At 36.7% G+C, this 25741-nt stretch overlaps 1 protein-coding gene across 1 annotated transcript in view; it reads right to left on the bottom strand.

Moving 5' to 3' along the window:
- LOC113116231 (chloride channel protein 1-like) overlaps window positions 1–24840 on the bottom strand; it is a 33921-nt gene extending 9081 nt beyond the window's left edge. The window contains exons 1-16 of the mRNA XM_026284250.1: window positions 24599–24840; window positions 13443–13659; window positions 13220–13351; window positions 11296–11424; window positions 10685–10818; window positions 10131–10208; window positions 9024–9102; window positions 7102–7227; window positions 5716–5800; window positions 5445–5546; window positions 5181–5265; window positions 4582–4737; window positions 4419–4488; window positions 983–1093; window positions 629–842; window positions 279–412 (exon numbers count right to left, since the gene is read on the bottom strand). Of these exons, the coding sequence (XP_026140035.1) occupies window positions 279–412; window positions 629–842; window positions 983–1093; window positions 4419–4488; window positions 4582–4737; window positions 5181–5265; window positions 5445–5546; window positions 5716–5800; window positions 7102–7227; window positions 9024–9102; window positions 10131–10208; window positions 10685–10818; window positions 11296–11424; window positions 13220–13351; window positions 13443–13659; window positions 24599–24649 (1903 nt within the window). The 5' untranslated portion in view covers window positions 24650–24840. The remainder of the gene's footprint in view (window positions 1–278; window positions 413–628; window positions 843–982; window positions 1094–4418; window positions 4489–4581; window positions 4738–5180; window positions 5266–5444; window positions 5547–5715; window positions 5801–7101; window positions 7228–9023; window positions 9103–10130; window positions 10209–10684; window positions 10819–11295; window positions 11425–13219; window positions 13352–13442; window positions 13660–24598) is intronic.
- Between the last annotated feature and the right edge of the window lie 901 nt (window positions 24841–25741).

The following is a 25741-nucleotide window of genomic DNA, read 5'->3' as shown; positions in this document are numbered from 1 at the left end:
TATATCTCGCAGCGTGAATTTATATCCCACAGTTAGAATCTATTTTAACACTGTATGTCACAATGTGACTTTTTCTTTGTAACCGTGGCTACATTTCTCATAAAGTCACTTTTTTCCCCCTCAATATTACCACAGTCTTTTACTATATGGGTACAGTTTTCCATTCTATGGTGTTCTACCATCTTGAATAGGAAATTTACACTGGTTTTAACTGGCCTTTTCAATAGGAAATCTAATCTGCAATATGAATACAAAGTGGTTTGTTCCCCAACACAGACCTTTGGAGTCGACGAGCGGGATGGTTTTGAGAGACATGGACTCCAGGAGATCTTTCAGCTCTCTGTAAGTGGACTGAGGTGACAGAAACTTTATTTTCTTCACCATGATGTCCTCCACAAAGATATTATATTTACTGCCATGCAGAGAAAAAGAGAGACAGATATTTTATGTCAAGAGATCAAGACAGTTTCTGTGAATTCCTTCATTTCCCTTCTGTGGCAGAATCATCAAATAAAACTCTAAAGCATGATATTGTTTGAAGGGAAAAGAGGTCAAAGATGCTATCATATATTCAGATGCAATATCACGTCTAAAAATACACCAGCCTCTAGAGATCTGGTAGTGGTACCTGATGTGGCCAAAGCTGAGCTCTGGAAGATAGGGCAGCTTTTTGACCTGAATAATGGAGTCATAAAGAGAAGGCTGTAGACCCTGTGCCACCATGTTGGCGAGAATCACGGCCACCATCATGGGCAGAATGTGTGAGATTTGACCCGTCAGTTCAAAACAAATGACTGCTGTTGAAACTGTGTGTGTGACGGCTCCTGTCATAGCTGCTGCCCCTACACACCCAGGGAGAAGCAGACGGTCAGATGCAGAAAATTTGAAAGAGAAAGTATACGGGAAGAATAAATCTGCTACTTTAAGAGTAAAAATGGATTTTAGGGGTGTAGGACTAGCTGGAAGGGGAATATTTGCAGACCTATCACTGCATAGCCTCCAGGCAGGATTTGGTACACAATCCCATCAAACAGAATTCCGTTCGGAAACAGCGTGGCCATGATCTCACCCACCAAACGGCCGAATGCTGCTCCTGCTTGGTGAAACACTATCATATTATCTCAGTCACATTACAATTAAAAATAATGTATGAATCTCATCATGTAATTATTTTTACCCTGCAAAGCCTACGGTATCATATTTGCTATGCAAATTTCTAATCTAAGGTCTCTGAACTATTAACGTGATCAAAACTTTGCTGAAAAATTATACGTTTACACGTTTGGGAAACCAAAAGCATTTAGTATAGCTAGTTCTAAAAACGTCCACATAGTACACGTCTTTTTGATCTGAAATCTCTACAAATTTTAATGGAGTAAATGCAAGAACACCTTTTATATTGTTACTAATATTTCTTGAAAAACATTTACTGGACTTAAGCTACTTCCATCCCACATTTTTGAAAAATAATTTTAATATGCAAGTATTGAATATGATACATCTGGCTTTTGAGGAATGTTTATTTTTACATATCTCCCTCAATGTTGTATTTTACTCAATTATATGTTTTGCCCCCACAATAAAAAATAAAATAAAAACTCCAGAGCTGTAATTATAAAACTAAGCATTTAAATATCATCTTACAAATCTACTGCTAATCAATGAAAAATTTGATTTTCATTACAATTTACAATTTTACTTTGGCCAAATAAATATCAGCAATTGAACTAAAGTGCATATTTTTGCTACATTTTGGTCCTCTGAATAATTTTTTTTAATGTATATTTTCTGTAAGCATGAGCACCATATTCTACTTGTCATGATCACCAGCAGGAGTGACCATGAGCTCCTCTAAAGGGCATTCCATTTAGTACCTTGCCATTCACTTAGGACTCAATTTCCCATAATCTTTTGCCCGAACTTTGTCCTTGCCTTCATGTTTTGATCCCTGGACTTTTTCCTTGTTTATGATTGTTTGCTGCCTGCCCTGACCATTGCCTGACTTGTGGATTACTCTGTTGCCTTTGCCCTGGATGTGTGTTTGCTGATGTTTGACACTGCCTGTTTTGACTAAGCTCTATGGAATAAAGCCTGCACATGGATCCCCACTTCTGCACATTACAGAATCACCAGCCACACCTGTATCCAGCGGTTTTTTGAGCACTTCGGGCCAATCATGGACCCAATCGATCAGCTTCTTCACCTCTGGCAAAAGGATATTCGAGTTCTCGTACTGTGTCGTTACATGATGAGAGTTTCATTTAAGTACTTTTTTATCTGCCAACCCAGAGACTTTTCATAAGATTTCTCATCCCATCATGGCCGCCATTCCAGAGCCTTGTCTTGTTATGGCCACCATTCCTGAGTTTTGTCTCATAATGGTTCCTGTTCCAGAACCTTGTCCCATCATGGAAGCCATTTCTGAGTCTCGTCCCAAGTCTGGTCGTGAGAGGGCTTCTGTTCCCGAGTCTAGCTCATAGATGATTTCAGTCCCACACCACTGCCCAATGTTTATTTCCTCCCCTGATCTTGTGTCTTGTGACTGCTTCAGCCTCGAAAAACAAAGCTTAGTGTTCATTCCAACCCATGACCTTAGCTAGACTAGAGGTCTTCAACTCCTGAGTATACAGCACAAAGATGGCTTTAGTCCCTGAATCTGCTCCCGAGTCCACTCTAGTTCTACAGTCTGTTTCAGATTTGCTGGATTCTCTAAACCCATTTCCAAGCTTCCTCCAGCCCTTGCGTTTGCTCCAACGCTCACTCCTGTCCATGGGTTCGCTCCCGAGTCAGCTCCAGTCTATGAGTCTGATCTAGAAACCACTCTAATCCATGAAAATGAGCCAGAGTTCACCCCAGTCTAATAGTCTGATCGAGAGTCTGCTCCAACTTACAAGTCTGTCCCAGAGCTCACTCCAGCCCTTGAATCTGTCCCAGAGTCTGCTCCTGTTCCCTCTGAGGTGGCAACTTCGGTTGTAGAACCTTCTCTGACAGTAGTAGCACACTTTCCCAAGCTCATGGTGTTTCCGGTCTTCTCTGTTCCTACCACGGACACTATGTTTGAACTCTACCTGTTTCCTGATCCCTCTGTTATGGCTGCAAGTGTTGTCTCTGAACTCTCTGTATCCATTGAAGCTCCTATTGCTACCACTGCAGAACAACCAGTCTCGGACATAAAAGTCGTTCTGTCACAGAGACTGCCTCTGAATTCACTCAATGTCTTGGCTAAGAAGGACATTTCTGAACTCTGAGTCTGTGCTGTTATGACTAAGAAGGCCATTTCTAAACTCCCAGTCTGTCCTGTCATGTTATGGCCATGGCCTTGTGGTCGTCTGCTCCATGGTGGGGATCTCCAGAACCATCTGAACTGCTGTGGTGGTTATCCTTTTCATCATGTGTATCTTCGGACCTGTCTGTTCAGCTGTGGTGGGCTTCTGATCCACCATGGTGGTCTTTAGTTCCACTCTGGTACTCTTCTGATATGTTTGCTCGACCCTGTTGCTCTTCAGCTCCGTCTGCTCTACCCTGGTGGTCTTTGGCTCCGTCCTGGCTCCCTGCTCCACCAGCTCCGCCTTGGCTTTCTGTTACGCCGGCTCTGCCTCAGTCTCCTGTTCCTCCCCTCCTCATGGATCTGGCCCTCCATCCCTCCCCCTGTTCTGCTTCTGCACCACCTCACTCCGGAACTCTGGACTGTTGAAGATCATCTGGAAGCCACTACTTGGTGGGAGGGCACTCCATCCTGTACCTTGCTATTCACTCAGGACTCCATTTCCCATAATCCTTTGCATGGACTCATCAGCACTCATTACCAGTTCACAGCTGCTTCATATTAGTAGGACTATAAGAATAGCACACATACTCTCTCTTCACTGGTGAGTGAATGTTGATTAGCTCTTACATGTTTTCTAGTTTCACTGTTTCTATTTTCCCTGTTTCCTTGTCTTTGTGTTTTGATCCTGTTTCAGCCTGCCCTGACCATTGTGTGACTTGTGGATTACTCTTTTGCCTTTGCCCTGGATGTGTTTGCTGGTGTTTAACCCTGCCTGTTCTGACTACACTCTATGGAATAAAGCCTACACATGGATCCCCACTTTTATGTCACACCTTTCTTCATTACACTGCTATATCAAGCTATATGAGACATGAAAGTACAAAAATATGCTCTTTTTTAGATTGAAAATAAAAAACCTAATTTAACTGTTCCATTTAATATATGTATGTATATTTAAGTCAGGCTTCACAAGATTAATACTATACTAGCCATACCCACTTAATATTTGTATTAAATATAATGTTTTAAGTTATATCATGACTTATGAACCCTGAGATATAAACAAAATGATAATTCCAATATAATATCCAAAATTGATTGCTAGGTCTTAGAAAGTTATATGATATGCTAATAAAATAGAATGACTGACCCAATATAAAAACAGGCATGAAGGCTCCAGAAGGGACCGGCATTGTAGTTGATACTGCAGACATCCAGAACTATAAGTGCAGGGAGACAAAAAAGAAATGAACATTTAGACAGCATACATAATGGAATTTGACTACAGAAATATTTTTTCAACAAATGAGCACCTTCATGATGAAGAAGAGGATAAGGATGACGAAGACGCTGACTTGTGGATGGAGCCAGGCAGCAGAGCGACCCAATCCAGGTGGAGCTGGTGAACCCCAGATCTTTGTCCATGTGAAGTTATCAAACAGTGAATTAATGCACTCTCTGGGCATCAGCTGCGTGATAAAAGAGAAACAGACTTCACATATAAAAGACTTCCAAAAGACAAATTCACGATGTAGCAGTGAAGGGAAACAGCAGCTGCCTGGTGAGTCTCAAGCAGCTCTTCAATGACAGTTTTATGGTTAAATAAACTAGCTAATCTAGGCTAAGTTTTGCTAAAGTAAAGTATCCATATTCTGAAGGTGAAATCCCTTCTCTTATGGAATGGTCTAGGAACTGGTACGTAGGTAACCTCACAATTTAAAGGTTACATTTTTTTACACAAAAAGATGAAAACCAATCTCTAGAAATCAGTAATATGATATATATGCATATCAGATGAATAGAAAATAAATAATTCAGTGCACGTTTAAAGGTTGTTTTTAATATTTGGTTCTTGCAAACAAAAGAAATGTTTGAGTATGAATGTGTGCAGTATATCACAGTAAATACACACCTCTCCAGCCATGAACTGGCCGAAGCCCGGAGGAAATGTGAAGGAGGCTATAATTAGTGTCACTGCACCAGGGTAAATCAACCGGCTACAACAAACAAACACAAACAGATATAATTACCACAGTAATAGTATATTATCATAATATTTTGATGTTATTAGTGTCACTGTCAATGTCCTATGCAGTAAAAGAGAAATAATAGATCAATACATTTTCTTTAAGTTAAAACTGGTTTGTAAAATGAGTTTGGGAAAATGGTGACTTGCTGTTTTGTGAGAAATCGTGTAAGTGCCGTTGGTCTCCTCATGATCAGAACAACTTGTCTGTTTAGATATACAAAGAATGCCCCTAGAAACCCACATGAGATCCTGCAAACACAAACACATTTAGAAACATCACCTAGAGATCAAAAATTGTGACATCTATTTGAAGAAAACATTACATTCAACAATCATTTAGATGCACATATACTTTACCCTAATTAATAACTACACATACTGTACATGCATATACATAGACACACACTAACCCACACACCCGATTATTGCAAAAGCTGGCAGTTCCTGAAGGTCAAAAGGGAAATCCATTCGAAAGTTTGTACGAAACAGCGCTGTTATCGTAACTGTGGGAAAAAAAAGTTTTAGTAATATTTAAGCAAAATCACTGTTGTTCTGAATATCAGTGCTGATATTTACAACTACAAAAACTATACATGTGCAATATTGCTTTTATACAACAGTTCAATAAATATTGCTAATATTAAGTAGATGCAATACTGACACTCTGCCTATTTCCCCCCAATGATATAGTTACACATGAAGATAAAGCATGATGAAATTTTGTGTGAATTGAAACCAATAATGAAGTCTGTTTACTGAAACACAATTATGTGGAATTAAATAGTAAAGTGAATAATTCAGTGACTCACTCATCAACTGCTGTAACAGTATAACATGCGAAATAAGTAGGGGGTCGACCGATATAGTTGTTTTTGACAGCAGATGCCAATATCTTGGAAAGCAGGGGGGACAATAACTGATATAAGGCAGATATAATTAATATATTTTTTAAATTCATGTTTAAGCCTCTGGGTTCGACAAATGCAAATATGTGTTTTGTGGCATCTGCTCCTTATAACACAGAAAATTCACAAGGTTAAAATTTATAGCATTCAATTCACATTGACCGCAGTAACTCAGAGAACACGCCATCATGCTGGATTGAACATACACACTTCACAAGATCTCATAGCTGGATTCGATGAAGTTGTCAAGTTATGTGAAATTAAATACTCATTAGTCATTCAAAGATTTATTTAAATGATATAAATGCATATTTGCTTTATGCTGACAGCAAACGAGAAAGTATTATAATGTTTGCCTTTCTATTACTAATATTATAAAATCAATCGTTATAATACTTTTTGTATACATTTGAATTCCTTTGTGTGATTATTAGACAGACTTATATCCATATTAGACAGAACTGTTAACAATGACAGTAAAGAAAAGGGAAAAAATGAGCACTGTAGCTCAACTGGTAGAACACATGATATGTAAAAATTGATAGCCTGAATGCACTGTAAGTCGCTTTGGATAAAAGCGTCTGCTAAATGCATAAATTTATTTATTTAAATTTATGTCGGTCGACCAATAAAAAGAAGTCACTGAAAAATCCCAACCACTGAATGTCTGTCTGAAACATCCAAATACACAATCAAACCTGAATCTGTGAAAGGTCTCAGTGCTGTCGGACTATACTTTATAACATCAGCACTTTATAACATCAAAACAGGCTGGAAATAAATGTTGTAGAATGTATTTCATTTAAAGTGCTCAGTAAGCAGTGGACAGGCTTGACATACAGCATTAAATTAATTTATTATTCATTTATCATATCTGTGTGTGTGTGTGTGCTTCTCACCAGAATCTTTGTTCCACACTGACAGAACTCGGAATATGAAGGCACTGAATGTGGCAGCGAAATATCCTCTCCAGTAATTCCTTACTGCAAAATATGTTGACGTGACCTCAATACTGAACAACACACCTGAGAGATAAAGAGAGCATGAGTAAAAATAGATTAAAAAAGAAAGGTAAATAACAGCAGAGAAAGCAATTTAGAGAGAGAACATTAGAGTGCAAGAGAGGTGAATAGTAGTAACAAAAACAAATAATAATAGTTGAAAATAATTATCAATTGATAAATAGTTTGATTAATACAAAATTAGAAAACCATTAAAAATACTGCTAAAGTAATGACTGTTTTCAAACAGATTTCCCCAAACACACTCCCCATCTGCCATTGGTCAATAAAACAGTTAGCCCTGCCCAAAACTCACTGTATTGTTTGAGACAGTGTTGCTGTGTCAGGCTGGTCAGTATGCACAATTCATTTTCTCCATAGGTTCAATTGGTTAATACTTTAGTATAGGGCCGAAGGACTGTTTATTAGTACAACGCACATATTCTGCACCACCACCACCATTTTTCATCCCTGATCCTAATCCTACACAATACAATTACCTTACTAACTATTAATAAGCATCAAAACAGGAATGTATTGAGGCAAAAGTCATCGTTAACGGTTTGTTAATGATGAGAATTGGACCTTAAAATAAATTGTGATCTGATCATTTATAAACCTTTAAAGGCAGACCTACTTTGAATTATGAGGTCATTAATACTTTTGTTGAAGCTATAAGTTTGCACTATTTCAACTTATTTCTTACATAATTGTGTTTAATGTTGTTATTCCTGGTGAAAAACAACGATGCCCATGATTCTGTAGAGAAATTAGATAAGCAAATATAAAACAAAAAAAAAACTTCTGGAACAGCTGCCAAAAAAAGTGTACACTAAAAAAGTGATAATATTATTTAAGGAAAAATTGATGACGTGCCCCATTGAATTATTAGAAAAGAAGGTGGTAATGTGGGATCTGCATTATTTTCTAATGATTAAATGGACCAGAATAATTATTCATATACTGTGGTTACCACACCTCAAATATTGTTCAGCTATTAAAAGAAATTCATAAGGTTTTTGTCCTTAAAACGCTCTTGTGAGTAGGATTAATTTCTTGCGCATCTCATCCAACACCTCGCGTCTCCACTAACAGTGAAACTGTAAGTTAACCTGATTCAAGAACTGCGCTGTATTACCTTGCTTGTGAGAAATGGCACTCAGCTTTTAAATTGAGTTTTAAACATAAAATCATCTGAGCAGCACTGACAACACGTTTCTGTGCATGTGTATGTTTCCGTGTGCGCACATGTGAATCTTTACTTTATGTGTGTGCATTTGTTTAGGACAGAGTGGGAGAAATGCTATATTTTTTTACTTGGTCAGTGTTGTTGCGGGTTTTGGTTCTTTGCTGTTGTAAGGACCTGTGAAATAACTGAAATCATTTGGTGAAGTGATATGGACATGTAATGTGGTCAAGACCTGTCTGGAACTACTTTAGTCATGCGTTTCCCTGAAAATAATGGCACACCATAAAACGTTCATCAACCAATCAGAAACAAGCATTCAACAGCCTCATAAAAAGTAATAATAAAAGTAGTTAATAGAGTTATGAAAGCTTCACACACAAAAACATTTTGAAATCTGCATGCAAGTACTCTCTAAAAGTACTTAAAATGTACTGGCCCACTCTTTATCAAGCTCTCCACTGAGTATACACACTCTTTAAGAAACAAAACATGCACAGCATATGAATTTATAACACACGGGTGCTTTTAATTGTGAAGTGTTGATGAGCTTAATTATTCAGCAGGCATCAAGCTGAAAAAGAAGGAAGAGGAAGTGAAAACAACGAGGATTGAAAGAAGGGGAGATTTTTACCTCCAAGGGGAGTCCCAAAACAGCAGCCCACCCCAACAGCACATCCTACTGTCAGTATGTCTGTGTAACCATAGGGGTTCTACTGACACCGAGACAGAGAGAGAGAAAGAGAGAGAGGGAGTTTGAGGTAAAGGCAGAAAAGAAGAACGAGAGTGTTAGAGGGGAAGGAGATGAAGAGATGTAAAAAGAGGAATAGATTAGGAATGTCAGCGGGTACATTGCGTGGGAGCAAGAGAGAAGTAAACATGAAAGAAAAATAAGAAAGAGTACAGCCAAATGGAAGGAGAAATAAAGGGAATGATGGATAAAAAGCAAAGGAAAAACAAAAGGATTATGTCAATACACAATTGTGTGGATTCTTTCAATGTGGCAAAGAAAGCCAAACCAAAGCTTTACACACATACCAACTAAGCATAAACACCCATTAAAAAAGAGAAAGGAGATGAGAGAGATGAACATCATGTTTTAAACTAATATAGAGTGCATATACATAATACAAAGCAATGCATGCTGGGTAAAAGTGGGTGTGACTTGCCTCCCACTGGGGCAGCGAAACAGGTGGCCACTCCTACCGCACAGGCACACACCAGCAGATCCTGAACATGGGCACTATTCTGGGTAATTTGGGTGGGGTTAAAAAAACAGCATCAGGACACACACATCCAAGACACATGCCAAAAAATACCATCACTATTAATACAGACGGACAAAAATAATGAGGCGTTGGGGAGAGACAATGAGACGGGGATAAAAAGAGAATACAGGGAATGAGAGGAGAGTAATATGCAATTAGTATGACTAGCATTTATTTTTTAAATTCATAAACATTAGACACACAGACAAACTGTAATATTAAACCAAGTATAACATTCAAAAGCGGTTCATCATAATCCTTAACTGTTGATCAGAGACAGGTTTTGGCATCGGCCTACTCATAAAATAACTTGTGATGGCTGTGGCGTGGAGTGGGAATTTATATGCCAATGAGAGTAACTTGATCCTAGATCAGCAATTAAGGTCGCCAGCTTCTGAAGAGTAACTCACACGCTCATGCCACACACACACACACACACTCAGGCGAACAAGCTCTCAGGGGCTGGTTTTTACCTCATACACACCGGTGAAGATGGACATGATCCTGCTCAGCACTGCCGCACATATACTGGCAATATGCACAAAAGGACCCTGGGGATTTAATGGATGTTATGAATCAATAAACTGCAGCAGATCAAACAATGAAGAGAGTTTATGTAACCAAATTAATTTCTGTGAATCCATCAAAGAGCCACAATTAGTGATGCAACCGGTTAGCAAGATAACTGAACTAATAAATGAACAGAAGAATATGAGAACAAAAGAATGGGGATGAATGGATGGATGGACAGATAGACAGATATAAAACAGACAGACAGACAGACAGACAGACAGACAGACAGACAGACAGACAGACAGACAGACAGACAGATAGATAGATAGATAGATAGATAGATAGATAGATAGATAGATAGATAGATAGATAGATAGATAGATAGATAGATAGATAGATAGATAGATAAACATGGTTAAATATAGATAGATACTGTATAGATAGAGCTATATATTTAAATAAAAGTGCACATTTTTATATAAAAATATAAAATATGAATGTAGCAGAGGTCCACCTCCTTCCCGATGGGCATACCACTGCCCAGCCCAGCTGTAAGACCAATGACTTTAGCCACAAACGCCTTGAGCGTCAGGTACTCTTTTAACACCACACCTCGGAGGATGGTCTTGAGTTCAGGGATCCCAGAGCCTGAGGGACAGAGAAAAGATTTTCAAGAGAGAGGGAGTGATGCGCATGAAATTAATCCATAAAACATAAACACAATTTAATACAGAGAGTAGATCTAGTCACACTGAAACTGAAAAAAGATTGGATCCTCCAGTCTGATGTGGAGCTATCAAAAAAAATGTGTTGAGGACAGGAGAGAGAACGAAAGAGGAAACTAGACTGTGATGATCACATCATGAAAAGAGGGCACAAAGATTTGAAGTGTTGTGGGGGGGTTGAGGTGGGTTGAGGACAACAACGATACAAAAACTGAATATAAAGCATAATAGCAGAGTACAGATGACAGAACAGAGAGATACAAACATAATGTGTGACATCGTGAGCAGAGAACCAGAATAGAGATGGGAATGCAACAGCAAAAAACAGAGGACAAACAGAAATAATACAGGGTACTAAAAGCAGGAATGAGAGGATGTACACAATACAAGATACACAAACCTATAGCTTGAGGAGAGACCAGATGACAGAAGAGGGATGCAAACACGACGAGGATGATGGGATATGAGACCCAGGCCAGATACTGCAAAGCCACATTCCCCTTCAGCTCTCCGTACATCCACTTATATGCTGACAGAGAAAAACAGAAAGGTTGAGAAAAGTTTCACTGTAGGATATGCTTTATTTCCTCACATCTATGATACAACACATCACATTGGGTGTTGATTAAATTTAATGAAATATACTTAATGTAAAAATGTACACTATTTAGGCTGAATTAAGGCACAAATGTGTATCTTTGAGAATACTTCCTTAGAGACAAGGTGATGTATCCTTATAGATACAATTTTTGTCAGAATTGCGAGATATCAACTCTCAGTTGTGAGTTTTAAAGTCAAAATTGTGAGCTATAAAGTACGAATTATGAGATATAAACTCAATAGCGAGTTATAAAGTCATAGTTGCAAGTTATAAATTATGAATTGTGAGATATAAACTCAATTGCGAGTTATAAAGTCTGAATTGTGAGATATAAACTCAATTGCGAGTTATGAAGTCTGAATTGTGAGATATAAACTCAACTGCGAGTTATGAAGTCTGAATTGTGAGATATAAACTCAGTTGCGAGTTATAAAGTCTGAATTGTGAGATATAAACTCAACTGCGAGTTATAAAGTCTGAATTGTGAGATATAAACTCAATTGCGAGTTATAAAGTCTGAATTGTGAGATATAAACTCAATTGTGAGTTATAAAGTCTGAATTGTGAGATATAAACTCAATTGTGAGTTGTAAAGTCTGAATTGTGAGATATAAACTCTCAATTGTGAGTTGTAAAGTCTGAATTGTGAGATATAAACTCAATTGTGAGTTATAAAGTCTGAATTGTGAGATATAAACTCAATTGTGAGTTGTAAAGTCTGAATTGTGAGATATAAACTCTCAATTGTGAGTTGTAAAGTCTGAATTGTGAGATATAAACTCAATTGCGAGTTATAAAGTCTGAATTGTGAGTTATAAACTCAACTGCGAGTTATAAAGTCTGAATTGTGAGATATAAACTCAGTTGCGAGTTATAAAGTCTAAATTGTGAGATATAAACTCAATTGCGAGTTATAAAGTCTGAATTGTGAGATATAAACTCAATTGCGAGTTATAAAGTCTGAATTGTGAGATATAAACTCAATTGTGAGTTGTAAAGTCTGAATTGTGAGATATAAACTCTCAATTGTGAGTTGTAAAGTCTAAATTGTGAGATATAAACTCTCAATTGTGAGTTGTAAAGTCTAAATTGTGAGATATAAACTCAATAGTGAGTTATAAAGTCTGAATTGTGAGATATAAACTCAATTGGCAAGTTATAAAGTAAAAATTGCGAGCTATAAAGACAGAATTGCGAGATATAAAGTAAAAACGGCAAGTTATAAAGTCAAAATTGCGAGATACAAACTCTTAATTGCGAGTTAAGTCAAAATTCCAGAATTGCAACTTTATGTCTTGCAATTCTGACTTTATAATTCACAATTGACTGCTCTCAGATTTCATAAAAAATATCTTCAATTGTTTTTCCAAAGATGAAGGTCTTACGGGTTCGGAAGGACATGAGGGTGAGCAATTAAAGCCAGAATATTAAAATGTTAAAATCAAATGTTGCATCTACTACTATTCTTTAATGGATCTAAGTTACCATGAATGAACGATAAACAAATGTAACAAATAGAATGCTCATTGTAATTATTATTAATTTTCATTAATGCTATTCAGTGCGTTAACTAACACTAACTAATGGGACCCTTTTATAAAGTGTTGTCTAAATAGAAGAATAACATTTGAAGCCACAACTATTTCACAATATAACAGAGCCTCTCATACCTTTTTGCTTAAATATATACACATTTAAAGTGTCACCAAAAAGGAACATTTACCTTGTAGGCTCTTGGCACTGGCATAGTCCATGCTCCAGCTAACCAGAGCCATAGTGAGGCCTAAAAGAACCAGGAAGATCCAGTCCTCGCCCAACTTTGTCACTATATACCTCTGGATCCGGGACAGGCAGGCTGCAAGGCAAACACATTCTAACGGCTAGTCACTTTAGACCAGTGCACTCGATTTCTAGTTAAACAGAAAGGGTTTTCATTAGTCACTCACCCTGGCATTTGGAATAGGGACGTGGCTTCTTTATAGAGGAGGGGCTTAAACCTGGTGTCATGGGCCCCACATCCAGGCTGGCATGATGTGCTCGGCCATGGCCTCTCCTGGTTGCCTTGGCATTGCCGGCATGCCTCTTCCATTGCCTTTCAGTCAACAGACGTGTGGCCTCTCGTCTGGCAATATTACCCAGCTGCTCCCGATATTCCCCATACAGCTGAAAAACACAGAATGTGGCTTTCACTAGGAACAGAAACGACCACATGACACCCGCATTGTTCAGTGAAGAGAGAAGATTGATCAATGCGAAGAGAATCAATGGAAAGAAAATCTGCAGTGAACAAAGTAGATATGGGGGAAAAGTCACTCTTGATGATGTGGATAACTGCAGTTTAATGGTGGAAAAGCCTTTGATTTCACAACTCTCATAGTGCACATTGGCTCAGTGTGATTGTGTGCATGTGAGTACTTGTGGAAGCAGGAACGTGAAGGGAATCAATGCAAGTGTGTGTGGTGGTGAGTAACAGTCATTTATATATGTCAGACAGAAATAGTCATGCTGTCTAACTGGGCAGAATGGAAAAAGCGCTCCCCCGAGATACTCTCAATCATACGTACAGTGTACACACACATGCGCAAGATTCAGCCGAAAATGTAGTACTCAAAGTTCCCAACTATACTGCACCAACTTCAAAAAGCCAAACACTTTAAAAGAAAGAAAGAACAGATTACGGCGGCCATGAATTAGAAATTGCAACTGTCTTATCTTCTCTATTGTGATTTATATTTGAGCAGCTTATTGGATGGCAAAACAACATAGGGTGGTGCTTGATTTAGTCCATTTGGGATTTGCTTAAATTGTGGGGATCAATAAGAAAAGGGAGCTTCAAACTAAATGGAGGCCATAAAAATAAGAATCATCTATTTTGATTTCTAGATGAGCTATATGAGTACACAAATGACAAAATAATGGGCTGCCCATCATACTCTGGATATTGGCCAGTAAAGGAGGAAGTGGTCCACCAAGACATTCTTCACCTTCCTTCCATTACACCCAATACTCACGCCTACATACATACATTCCTGATCAGCACAGACCCCACATGGTGCGAGACAGGAGGGATCAGATTCAGCCCCCTCATGCCCACTCAGAAACACTAAAAAATATATAAATACAGTGTGTGTGTATATATATATATATATATATATATATATATATACACACACACACACACACACACACACACACACACACACAAAACTCAACATATTTGAGTATTTATGTAAGGCATTTAAAATAAATAAATATATATAAAAAGGTAAATAAATAAATTAGAAGGAACGTCTGAAATTATCAAACATTTTGAGGCATTTATCACAAATTCTTTTTCCAAACAAAAGTACATAAAGAGCTGCATTTTTGGTAGCTTTATGCAATTTATAAAAGACAACATTTCTGTACATAACTCAATCAATCAAACCATTATAGTATCATTTAGAGCGGATTAGTGAGACTTGCACCAATAAATTACATTGAAAACTTTGCAGCACCAGTAGTGTGCTTCATTCCTTCAAATGTAAATCTACTGTAGGTTTATTTTCCAAATGCAATTCGGAACTTTTGGAACTCATTTATGACAAAGTTATTCTCTTTCACTAATAAATGGCTTTTTTAAATTAATTTAAGAACAATTGTTATATGGTAGATCAGTAGTTAGTCCATGTTTAATTTTAATTTCATAATTCTATTTTAGGATGATTTACTAAGGGTATTAAAAAGGGAAGTACATTTAAATATGTTCTGTTTATTTCTGTGATCAAAGCAAAATTTTCTGTTTCAAATTGCTGTTCAACAAACATTTTTTTATTATTATTATCATTATTATTATCATCAATATTCAAAACAGCTGATTTTTTGGGATTCTTTGACGAATAGAGATATCCAAAATATCAGAATTAAGCTGAAAAGATTCCCATTTCAGATAAATGCCATTCTTCTGAACTTTCAATTCATCAGATAACCTTAAAAAAATCTACTCAGGTGTTTTCAACATAATAATAAATGTTTTTTGACCAGAGGGATAAAATGACTGGAGGAAGGATGCTAAAAATTCAGCTTTGAAATCACAGAAATAAAATAAAATTTTAAATATATTCAAATAAATTTTTCAAAATTGTACTGTTTTTATTCTATACTTTGGAATAAATAAATGCAGGCTTTGTGAGCAGAAGAGACTTCTTTAAAAACATTGAAATATATTATTTAATATAAAAATATACTATTTTTTATATATATATATATATATATATATATATATATATATATATATATAGAGAGAGAGAGAGAGAGAGAGAGAGAGAGAGAGAGAGATAGAGAGAGAGAGAGAGAGAGAGAGAGAGAGAGAGTCTGTAATTGTTAAATGTTAGCATACAAAATAACAACCCAAAATATTGATTATAATGTCCAAAACTGTAAATGACTTCTTAATGATTACATCTAGAATTTATTTAGAATTTATTTATTTGAATGAAAGTGAACAAAAATGCTGAATTCTATGGCATGCATTCATAATGGAGACAAACCCACCTCTTGTGTAGCTGCAGTCTTGAACATACTGAATAGATTTTACATTCTTTCACAGAGCACCTCATATGAGACATCCAGCTATGCAACGCCATTTATACACTGCATTTGAATGCTGGCACACACACACACACACACACACACACACACACACACAAACACACACACACTCGAATATCATCGAATGACCAGTTTAACAAAAACCCTGAGAATAAGAAGACTTTTGGTTGTTTAATTATTTTCTCATCCATCACATTATCATGATAAGATAGCAGAGTTCGTGTCAGATAGACAGAAGACCCAAGGTTGTTTCTATCATCGCCTCTTCAATTTTCTGAAGTCAGTAAACTGATTCAGGTTGACAGCGTGAGAGAGACTGTTCTGTAACAGAAAACATTTACTTTATGACAACATATTCTCTCTCTAACACTCGTTTCCCCTGTTCCTCTGGTCCCACAATGCAGACTTAACTTTACAACCGTGGCCTAAAACTCACAGGGCCTGACCCCACAGCAGACGATGTCTTCTCTATACAACTGAAATCAATCAACAAATTATAAGTTCAAGAATAAGACCAAAAATATACAATCTAACGTGTTATTCTGAGAGAAAAAAAGGGCCCAAAGACAAGCGAGAGCGAGAGAGTGAAAGTTGCTAACAGACATAAGCACTGAAGGACATAGTGACTTTGAGAGTTAATTAAAAACAGAAATATAATGGATAGTGTGTAGAAGTTTGTGTAGAAGTATAATACAATCCGAGCCATTTACTGACAGACTGATCAGGAGATCAAGAAAGACTGATCAAATCTTTAAAAAAAAAGAATAAAAAAGATTTAAGAAAACTTAACATCAAATGTAATTACTAATAAATCAATATAAACATTATCAAATATGAAATCATATGTAAAAAATGATGTAGTTTTGACATTTACATTTTTTATTAGTAGTTGACAATGAGCAACTAAACTCACACATTTGCATAGGTGTTCCTCTTTATTTTAAGCAGTAAATTAATAAAGGAAAATACTAAGACAAGATTTCCATAAAAAATATATAAAACAGAGCACTATCAACATTTACTAGTCCAAGGTAACGAAATCCTGTACAGTATAGAGAGGTATATAGAAAAAATACAAATATTATAATGCTTAATCTCACCAGAATCTGGTCAAAATTCAGAACAGTCTCAAAAGTGTTGATGGGTTCCCTAATCATCTTGCTCTTTTTCCTCTTTCAGTCTTCGTCTGCTGTGTACCTATGTTCCTCCTCTCCTCCTTTTAACCTTCACAAAATATTCAGATAATAGTAACTGTATCTGCCTTATAGGGGGTGTCCTGTAGCTTAACATCGAGGTAAACCACATTACCCATAATGCAGTGCACTTCATTTGCAGACTGCGGTTGACAGTGGGCTGTCAGCAGCTGTTAATTCACAGGACTGTGGCTTCCTAATCCTGTCTGGCGGTCAGCTGAAGTCCACTGCAGGTATCTGGATGTGAACATGTCTTCTGCGTCATTTCATGTATTGTGGTCTGTGCTCAAGTTGAATTCAGTTTAATGGTGTTGATAGATGTCAGCTTTGTGACAAAGTCTCCACACGGTCCAAAAATAAAAATAGATGACTATAAAAGAATGTTTTATTAAACATTAAAGTCGGCCATTAGTCTCAGGTTAATGCTTATTTCTCTCAGTTGTCAATGGGGTGGTACTTTTTTAAAAGGTATACATTTGAGCGTAATGGGTCCATATTGGTACTTCAAATGCACAAACTAGTACCCAAACTGTACATATTAGTTCCTAAAAGTGTACCTTTGAAAAATGAACCATGCCAGTGATAGCTTTTGTACTTTTTTTTTTTTATTTTTTTTATTTTTTTTGAGTGTACGGCACTTTTGCAAATTGGAAAGAGCTAATCTTATTGGACCATTTCGGATTTATACAACTTCCAGGAGTTAGATTCGTTTTTGTCAGTCTGTGTGGAAACAAATCCATGTTTACACGACATAGGTTTAGATTATAAGTTATTTTGAGGAAGAAAAATAACTACTGGATTTTCAGGTTAAATGTTCAGGTTGCCAGGTTACTAATAAGGATTAATTGCATTAAATCTGAAGGATATTAAATTAAAACCTTTCTGCATATTTAATTATGTTCATTTAAAAAAAATTACATTAAATGTATTTATTTATTACTTTTATCATTATCATTATTATTATTGATATGACTATGCATTATTTATTCTGGTGTAAATAGTTAATGTGGGGGAAAATAACATTTTGCAGTTGTATTAATGCTTTTTATTGATAAAAAGTATTGTTAATGCTTTGAAAAAAAATTGAATTGCAGATTTAGATTTGCTCTCTGAGTCTTTGAAATAAACTATATTATTATTATTACTTTTGGACAGTTAATTACACATTAAGGCACATTTCTGTGTATATACTTTTGAAAGAACATATGCTATTGATCAGTTAAGCATTTTCGATTTATTAATAATGTATTTAAAAGCAAGACACAAACTTAAGCAAAAGGAGCTAGTAAACAAACTTGTTTAAATTAGGATATTCCTGGAGCCTGTAGTTCACAAGACGCCTGGAATATGCTAATTCATCCTCAAAACATTATTATTTGCATTTCTGCCCAGTAATGAAGTGAAAGTTCAAATGCAACAACCCTTTCATCTCCTGCACACTCCCTCCACTCTCTCCATTTGACTCTCAGTTTGTTCATTGCTGTCAATCAGCAGTCAGACTCCCAGAGGCCTCTGTGCTACAGAAGAGGTCATCAGCAGCTGCCTAACCTGGAAGTGAAATCACTTAAGTGTGCCCATTAAAAACAACACGCAGTGCTGTTTAACATTAGTATGAGCAAACACTGTTGCAAACAAATGCATCGGTCATCTAAGACCAGACACCAGCATTAGTTTTTCCATCATGGTGCAAAGTTTCCATTGACTTCTTTTGTTTCACACCAGGCAAATTATAATTTCCATCATTCAAGCCTAAACCTGACACTCCCAGGAACAATTCAGCATTTTTAGAGATAGTTTGCGTGTAAATGAAAATGATACCATGATTTACTCACCCTCATTTGTTCCAAACCCCTATGACTTTTGTCTACACCGTGAAAATCAGTGTTGTCCAATGTCTTCTGTTCGTCACAGAAGAAAGTCATACAGGTGACTAAATTATGACAGAATTTTCATTTTGGGTGACCTATCCCATCATTCCCACATAAAAGGGACTGATCCTCCCAAATAATTAAATTAGGTTCCATTTACACCATGTAAATACAGCAGTACTTTCATAGCAATGAATGTAAATAGTATCTGCATGCTATTTCTACTACTGCAAATAGAGACAGATATCTGCACCTTATTACTGTAATGCGTTATAGACCCTTTTAGTGCTGACGTTACAATTACTTCACAATGCTAGCTGGAGGCAAAACAAAGGAAAGACTGGAGACAGCCATTTCAAACCAGCACAGATTCGGCAACATAAGGAGCTTAAAGTATTATCTTGTTGTCATGTTGGAGCCAGAATAGATGTAGAAGAGGCTCCGATTTTAAATTTAATATATAAAATTTTGTCTGTTAAAGTTAACCTTTTAAATTAACAATCGCTGTTCTGGACAGTGAGTGACCTTAAATATGCAGGTAAAATCAGATTTTCATAGAAAAAAAACTTCATAGACAGCATTAGTGAAGCGTTCAGGCCAAAAAAAACAAAACACCAAATTGCCACTCAAAACTAGCCCAATCGCTAGCCCAGAGTTCCCCTGGTACAATATGCATTCCAGGGGCTAAACATCACATTGTTTGGGTCGCTTCAACCCGCAGACAAGATAAACAACCCGCAGCAACAGTGTTTAAGTAGCAAAATTCAGCAGGAAAACCGCAGACTTGGCAACTTCAGGAGAATCTTTCTGCCTCCACCTAAGCTCAGCCCACAGAAAAACATCACAATGTTTACTAACAGAAAAACAGTCTATAAAACAGTTTACCATAATAACGTATTGAATTTAAATAACTATTTTTAATAAAAATATTAAGTGGAAGCCACCCTATTGGTATAATAAAGCCCTCACTACATCTACTCGTAACCCTACCCAACAAACACCCGTACGAAACTTCAATACTTTTTCGAATATGTCCTTAATTTTTATTGAACATAAATATCTTTCTGATCTGATGTGATATGTGATGTGAAAAGGAAGAACGAGTATTCGAACGTGGGTTGATCGCGTCAAATGTCACCGCTACACACTTTCCTCCCAATGATGCTGCTGCTATTGATATTGCTGTCATGGTGATGGGGAGAGTTAGTGTTAATTACCTCAGCCAACAAGGTGGGTTATTTGCACTTAGTAGGACTATGTAACTGCATGAATTTTTACTATGAAATACAAAAGAAATTTAGAGAAACGTCAATTACACTTTAACATTAGTATAGTTTTCCAAATACTATGTTATAATAGTAATTATAATAACTACTGTAGTTACTAATCTTGAACCTACCTCTAAACCTTATCTTAACCATGTAGTTACTTTTTTTTTTTGTATTTTGTATCAGTACTTTCTTAGATAAGTATACTGCAAGAACACATTAGGGATGTCACAGTTCTCAGTACAACATTGAACTGTTGGTATGACATCTATGGTTCAATACTAGCTTACGAATTGAATTGATTTAGGTTTTGTGTGTTGCGTGTTTTATCTCTTTCCGAATTGGCTTTGTGTGTGCCCATGAGTTTACGTGCTGAGAAGAGAAAATTCTTGAGTTTGTTTGTTTGTTTTTTCAATGGAAGTTGTGGTTCTCTCACGATTATAAAGATATCGTGAGGAAACATCAGACAACTAAACAAAATTGCATGTAATTTAATGGATTATTCATTGACTCACTCAAGACGTACTCGTTTCCTAACCTGATAAATCAAGTGTTCTTGGAAAAAATCTCTTGTATGATTCATAGACAAATACATTAACATCCCCTTTTCGCCACCTACTGGCATTAACAATACAATCAGCAAATCTTCATTTGAAGTGTCAAATTACTTAACGTTTATTTACTCTATTTTAATTGCTACCATACACATCTGAGTTTATATAGTATCTATAAACTTTTATCCCAGTACTTCTGTGATTTGAATGTTTGCAACAGAAATAATGATACTGTTTGACTGTAAAGCGGTTTCATTCATATACATAACAGCAGCTCTCTTTAGGTCAACGGCAGCGTAAATGCAGATTTCGGTGTGATCATATGCTACATGGATGAACCAAGTGATAATGTTGTGACAGCACATATATATACACACACACACATATACATACATACATATATATATATATATATATATATATATATTTAAAATATATATATATCCGAGATGGCTTGATGAACACATATAAACTATACTGTCGCAGTCAAGTTTTTATTCTCTTTATGTTTCATCATTCAAAACATGTCTATCTTCTCTTTACTCAGCTATAGTAATAGCTGGACAACTTTGTTCATATTAGGGATTTCCTGGAATGTCATTAGTTGTAATGCTTCTTGTTATATGGAGTTTCTGTCCCAAGAGCACCTCCTGGCTTCCAGTATGAATGAAACAGACATTACATGTTTTATAACACTTCATGATGGCCAAATTCATTAGCAAACTGGGTAAAAATAGGCAAAATACTCCTCCTCTCAAAAACACATTTTAAACAGACATACAATAATCCATTTCTTTCTCCAGTGTACATTAGTGAACAGACGTTTTGTGTTGTTAATTTACTTAGGAAAAAGTGCTAAGCCATCAGAACCAAACCAAACCGAAAAACAAGGTTAAAAAACCAAAGTGTGTATTAAATCTAGGGATGCAATGAACCATTTTTTCAGAACCGATCTGATCTGGTAAAATGTTACACATTGCTCTTTTTTTATGGACATTTATATGGAAATCTAAAAGACATTTATTTTAAATGTATAGAATAGTACTTAAGGTAGCAACATATGATAGATAGGACAGACAAAGAAAGACAAATAATACTCTTTGCGCAGAAAAGTATTATAATACTAAAGGCACCAATACAGAGTGGCACAGAGCGCTTATGCTCATCCTATGCGCAGAATGATGAGCTTGAAACAACACGGAGTCACATAGAAAAGTTAGTACAACACACAAGCTGCTCGACTCAAGTTCGTCTTCAGTTCTCTCTTCATTGCAGTTCAGTTAACTGTTTGAGTAAATGTGAGTAAATTTTAGTAAATTGAGTAAATTACTCTAGGATATTGGTTTATTTAGACTCAGAGGAAGTGTTAGCCACGTTAAAAAAGTAATTAACTTAAGTAATTTGTGGATTAATCTGGAGACGCGAACCAGTTCAAACGATTCAGTCATATTTGGTGAACTGGTTCACTGGGAAGAACCGGTTAAATCAAACGATTCGTTCGCGAGCTGGACATAGTTCAAAGGGAAGAGATATTGATATGTAGTGTATTAATCTGTGCGTTAGTTTAATGAGCCTTTTCTTTGAACAGTTTTAAACCTCAGTTAATGTGCGCTCTTGAAGAGTCTTTCATCATTTGGACTAACGCTTGTAACCGAGCGCAACACGCTGTTTTAATTGCTGAATGGAGGATGACATATGCAGCTGAAAGAAGAGTTTATGTGAACTTGAATTTAACGTTACATCGATATTAATACCTCACATGAAACTATGGAACAGCTTTAGAACACTTGAAATATGTCCACGAAAACGTTTTGGTGCTTTATAATGTTTGAATGCCTTTCGTGGGGCTCGACAATAACACAATAGTATAAGGACAATATCAGATTTGGATCTGTCTCCTCTGAACAATACCCAACCTGAAGAAAATCCCAGTATCGGAGCCGATACCGATCCGGAGTATCAGATCGATGCAACCCTAATTGAACCGTGGGCTAACTGTATTGTTGCATCCCTATTAAACATACTGTTAAATTAAATGCAACCGGAATGTCTCCATAACCAAAAACATCTGGTTGACAAAATAATTTTTTGTTCTTTTGTGTATTACAGGCTTGGAACAGCATTAAAGTGAATAAAAGAACATAATTGTTTAAGGTGAATTATCCCTTTAAACGGTAAATTCACCCCAAAATTTAAATTCAGTAATTAATTACTCATCCTAATGTTGTTCCAAACCCATAAGACCTTTGTTCATCTTCAGAGCACAAATGAATAGCAACAGTGAATTAAATCTGATTATAAAGAGGAAAACACTCACATAAAGCCTATTAATAAGGCTAATGATCAAGATTTTCTCTGACTGGATTATTTTCCCTACAGGAATCTCCTGCGTGTGCGAGACGGACAGAAAGGGGACGGCAGGGGCAGTTATGCGTTAATGCGTAAAATTTACAGAGGTTAAAAAAAGCTCCCAGCCCTGGCGATCTTCCCATATTGTGCAGCAGGAGAGGAAAATCGATGTGGGAACTGGCGAGCGAGAGAAGAGAGGAAGACAGGTGGAGAAATGGAAGTTTGAGGGGAGCCCGTGTGTGGGAACTTAATGACTTGTGACAGTGCAAAACTGACAGCTAAAGAATTGACGCTCTTTCGCCCCATCGTCTCACTTTCTCACACACCAAATTTACGACTATTCTCTCGCGCTTTCTTTTGACACTTGACCTTTTGTGCTCAAACTATTTCCTTTTACTTTAATACAATCTTTCGGCCTTCCTAATAAGCTGTCCAATAGAACCAAACTCTAACAAATAGCTCAATGCACCTGACCAGCTGACCATACGTTCCTCTCTGCCATATAGCGTCCATGCAGAGCAGCAGGGCCAGGCGTATATTTAACCTGCATGCTCAGGTTTCTGCTAGCGTATAGCAGCAAAGATGGAGTGCGTAGGTTAGCACGAATACGAAATCACGGATTTGGTCCACACATCTGCTTAGTTCAGCAAGTCTACGACATCGCAAATAATCCTCAAGGGCATTTGAGGTGTTTTACAGAAACTTTAGAAACCAGAGACTTTTTTTCCACTCCGAATGACACCAGTAAACGGATTTCACAAAATGTAAACGCTGCAATGGGAAGCAACCTGGAGTAAACGTAAAATGACTGATGAGCATTAAAAAAAAACAAGGAGATTGGAAGCAGAACACGCAAAACATGGTTCTCTCTGAATAAGCATCTGATTAAAAAAAAAATCACAAATCCATTGTATTGACTCTAATGCAAGTTTACAAGACAGATTGTCTTTAATCAGTCGGGTGTTGACACAGGTTACGACAATTCTCATACTTATTCATGAGTTGTGCTAGAACAGCCCAGTGAGCTCCATGTGTGTCACCACCACTAAGAATAGAATGGAAAATCAATTAAAGCCGAGGCTAGTGAAGTGAAAGACTTTGAGACCCATTATTTAAAGAGTCATATTTTGGGAAGACAAGCGTTTCCAGGTTAGAACAGACCAGACTGACCATGACAAATCTCAGCAAGCCACCCACCAAAAGCAAAACAGTGAAACGCCTCGGCGTAAGACAACAAAACAACGGGAGAGAGAAAGAGGCACAGAAAGACAGTGACTGACCAGGGTTTGCTGGTATCTCAGAGCTTTCCTTTGCGACGCATCGGCAGCCATCGACACGCTCGCACTGAGCCAAAAATAAACACACGCAGTCTCACTCCTGTGTTACAGCATATGAAACACATACACTCACCGACTCTTACCCATTTATTCAGTTACACACACCACCCCTCTCAAAGCACGAGATACACACATGCTGTCTCACTCTTATGTTACAGTACCCGCAACACACACATGCAAGAAAAATGCTGAGACGTGTGATTCTTCAATTAGATACACTGGAACACGCCATCCACAAACTGGAAAAGAGTCGGCCTACCTGTAAAACACTGCTGCAACAACACTTATGAAGGAGCAGTGAACGCACGCACATCACAAACATTCACAACTCTTTCAAAACATTACCATGGTTTCCATAGTTTCTGTCCAACACATGGTATTGGCAAATTTAGTAAAGTAGCAAGCTGGTAACACAAAGGTCAGGGTTCTCAATGATTTTGACCTACGATTTTCCAGAATTGTTCCTATCCTATGGGACAGGGACTTTAAATTATTTTATAGAGACTGCACTCTCAAAGAGCAATGCTTTAGTGTTCAGAAAGCAGTAAGAAATTTCCATGAAATGTTATTTTATTAATTTTCAAAACATTTCCAGGACCTACAATCACTATTTTAGAACTCCTCTTTTTTTTTTTTTTTTTTACCTGATATATTTCATGGCTGTGAAAACCTTAAAAAAAGATATACCTTAAATTAACTGTAATTCTATTTGGAATTATAGAAATATTCTAGGAAACTTTGAATATTCTGGGTTGCCACACTTTCTAAGAATTATTATCATTTACAGTAATTTGCGACAAATGGATAGCATTTTTAATCAATCAACTTAACAGAGGTTGATAGAAAAACTATGAAAATTTCTTCTTTTTTATCATTTCCATTTTAGAATTTTTTTTGGTACTTTAAAGGCCCAGGAATCTTAACTTTGAAATGCCATGATATTTCCAGTATTTCCAAAACAAAATTAACTATAAATAAATTGCACTATAAATAACTTTGGATAAAAGTCAGAAAATTACCTGAATGTCAGAAAATTCATAAAATATGAATATAAATAAAAATTATTAGTAACACTTCACATTTAGG

The sequence above is a fragment of the Carassius auratus genome, chromosome 16, assembly GCF_003368295.1.
Source record: "Carassius auratus strain Wakin chromosome 16, ASM336829v1, whole genome shotgun sequence".
Taxonomy (NCBI): Eukaryota; Metazoa; Chordata; class Actinopteri; order Cypriniformes; family Cyprinidae; genus Carassius; species Carassius auratus.
Note: the sequence above shows the minus strand (reverse complement) of the source record. Positions and strands in the feature narration are given on the sequence as shown.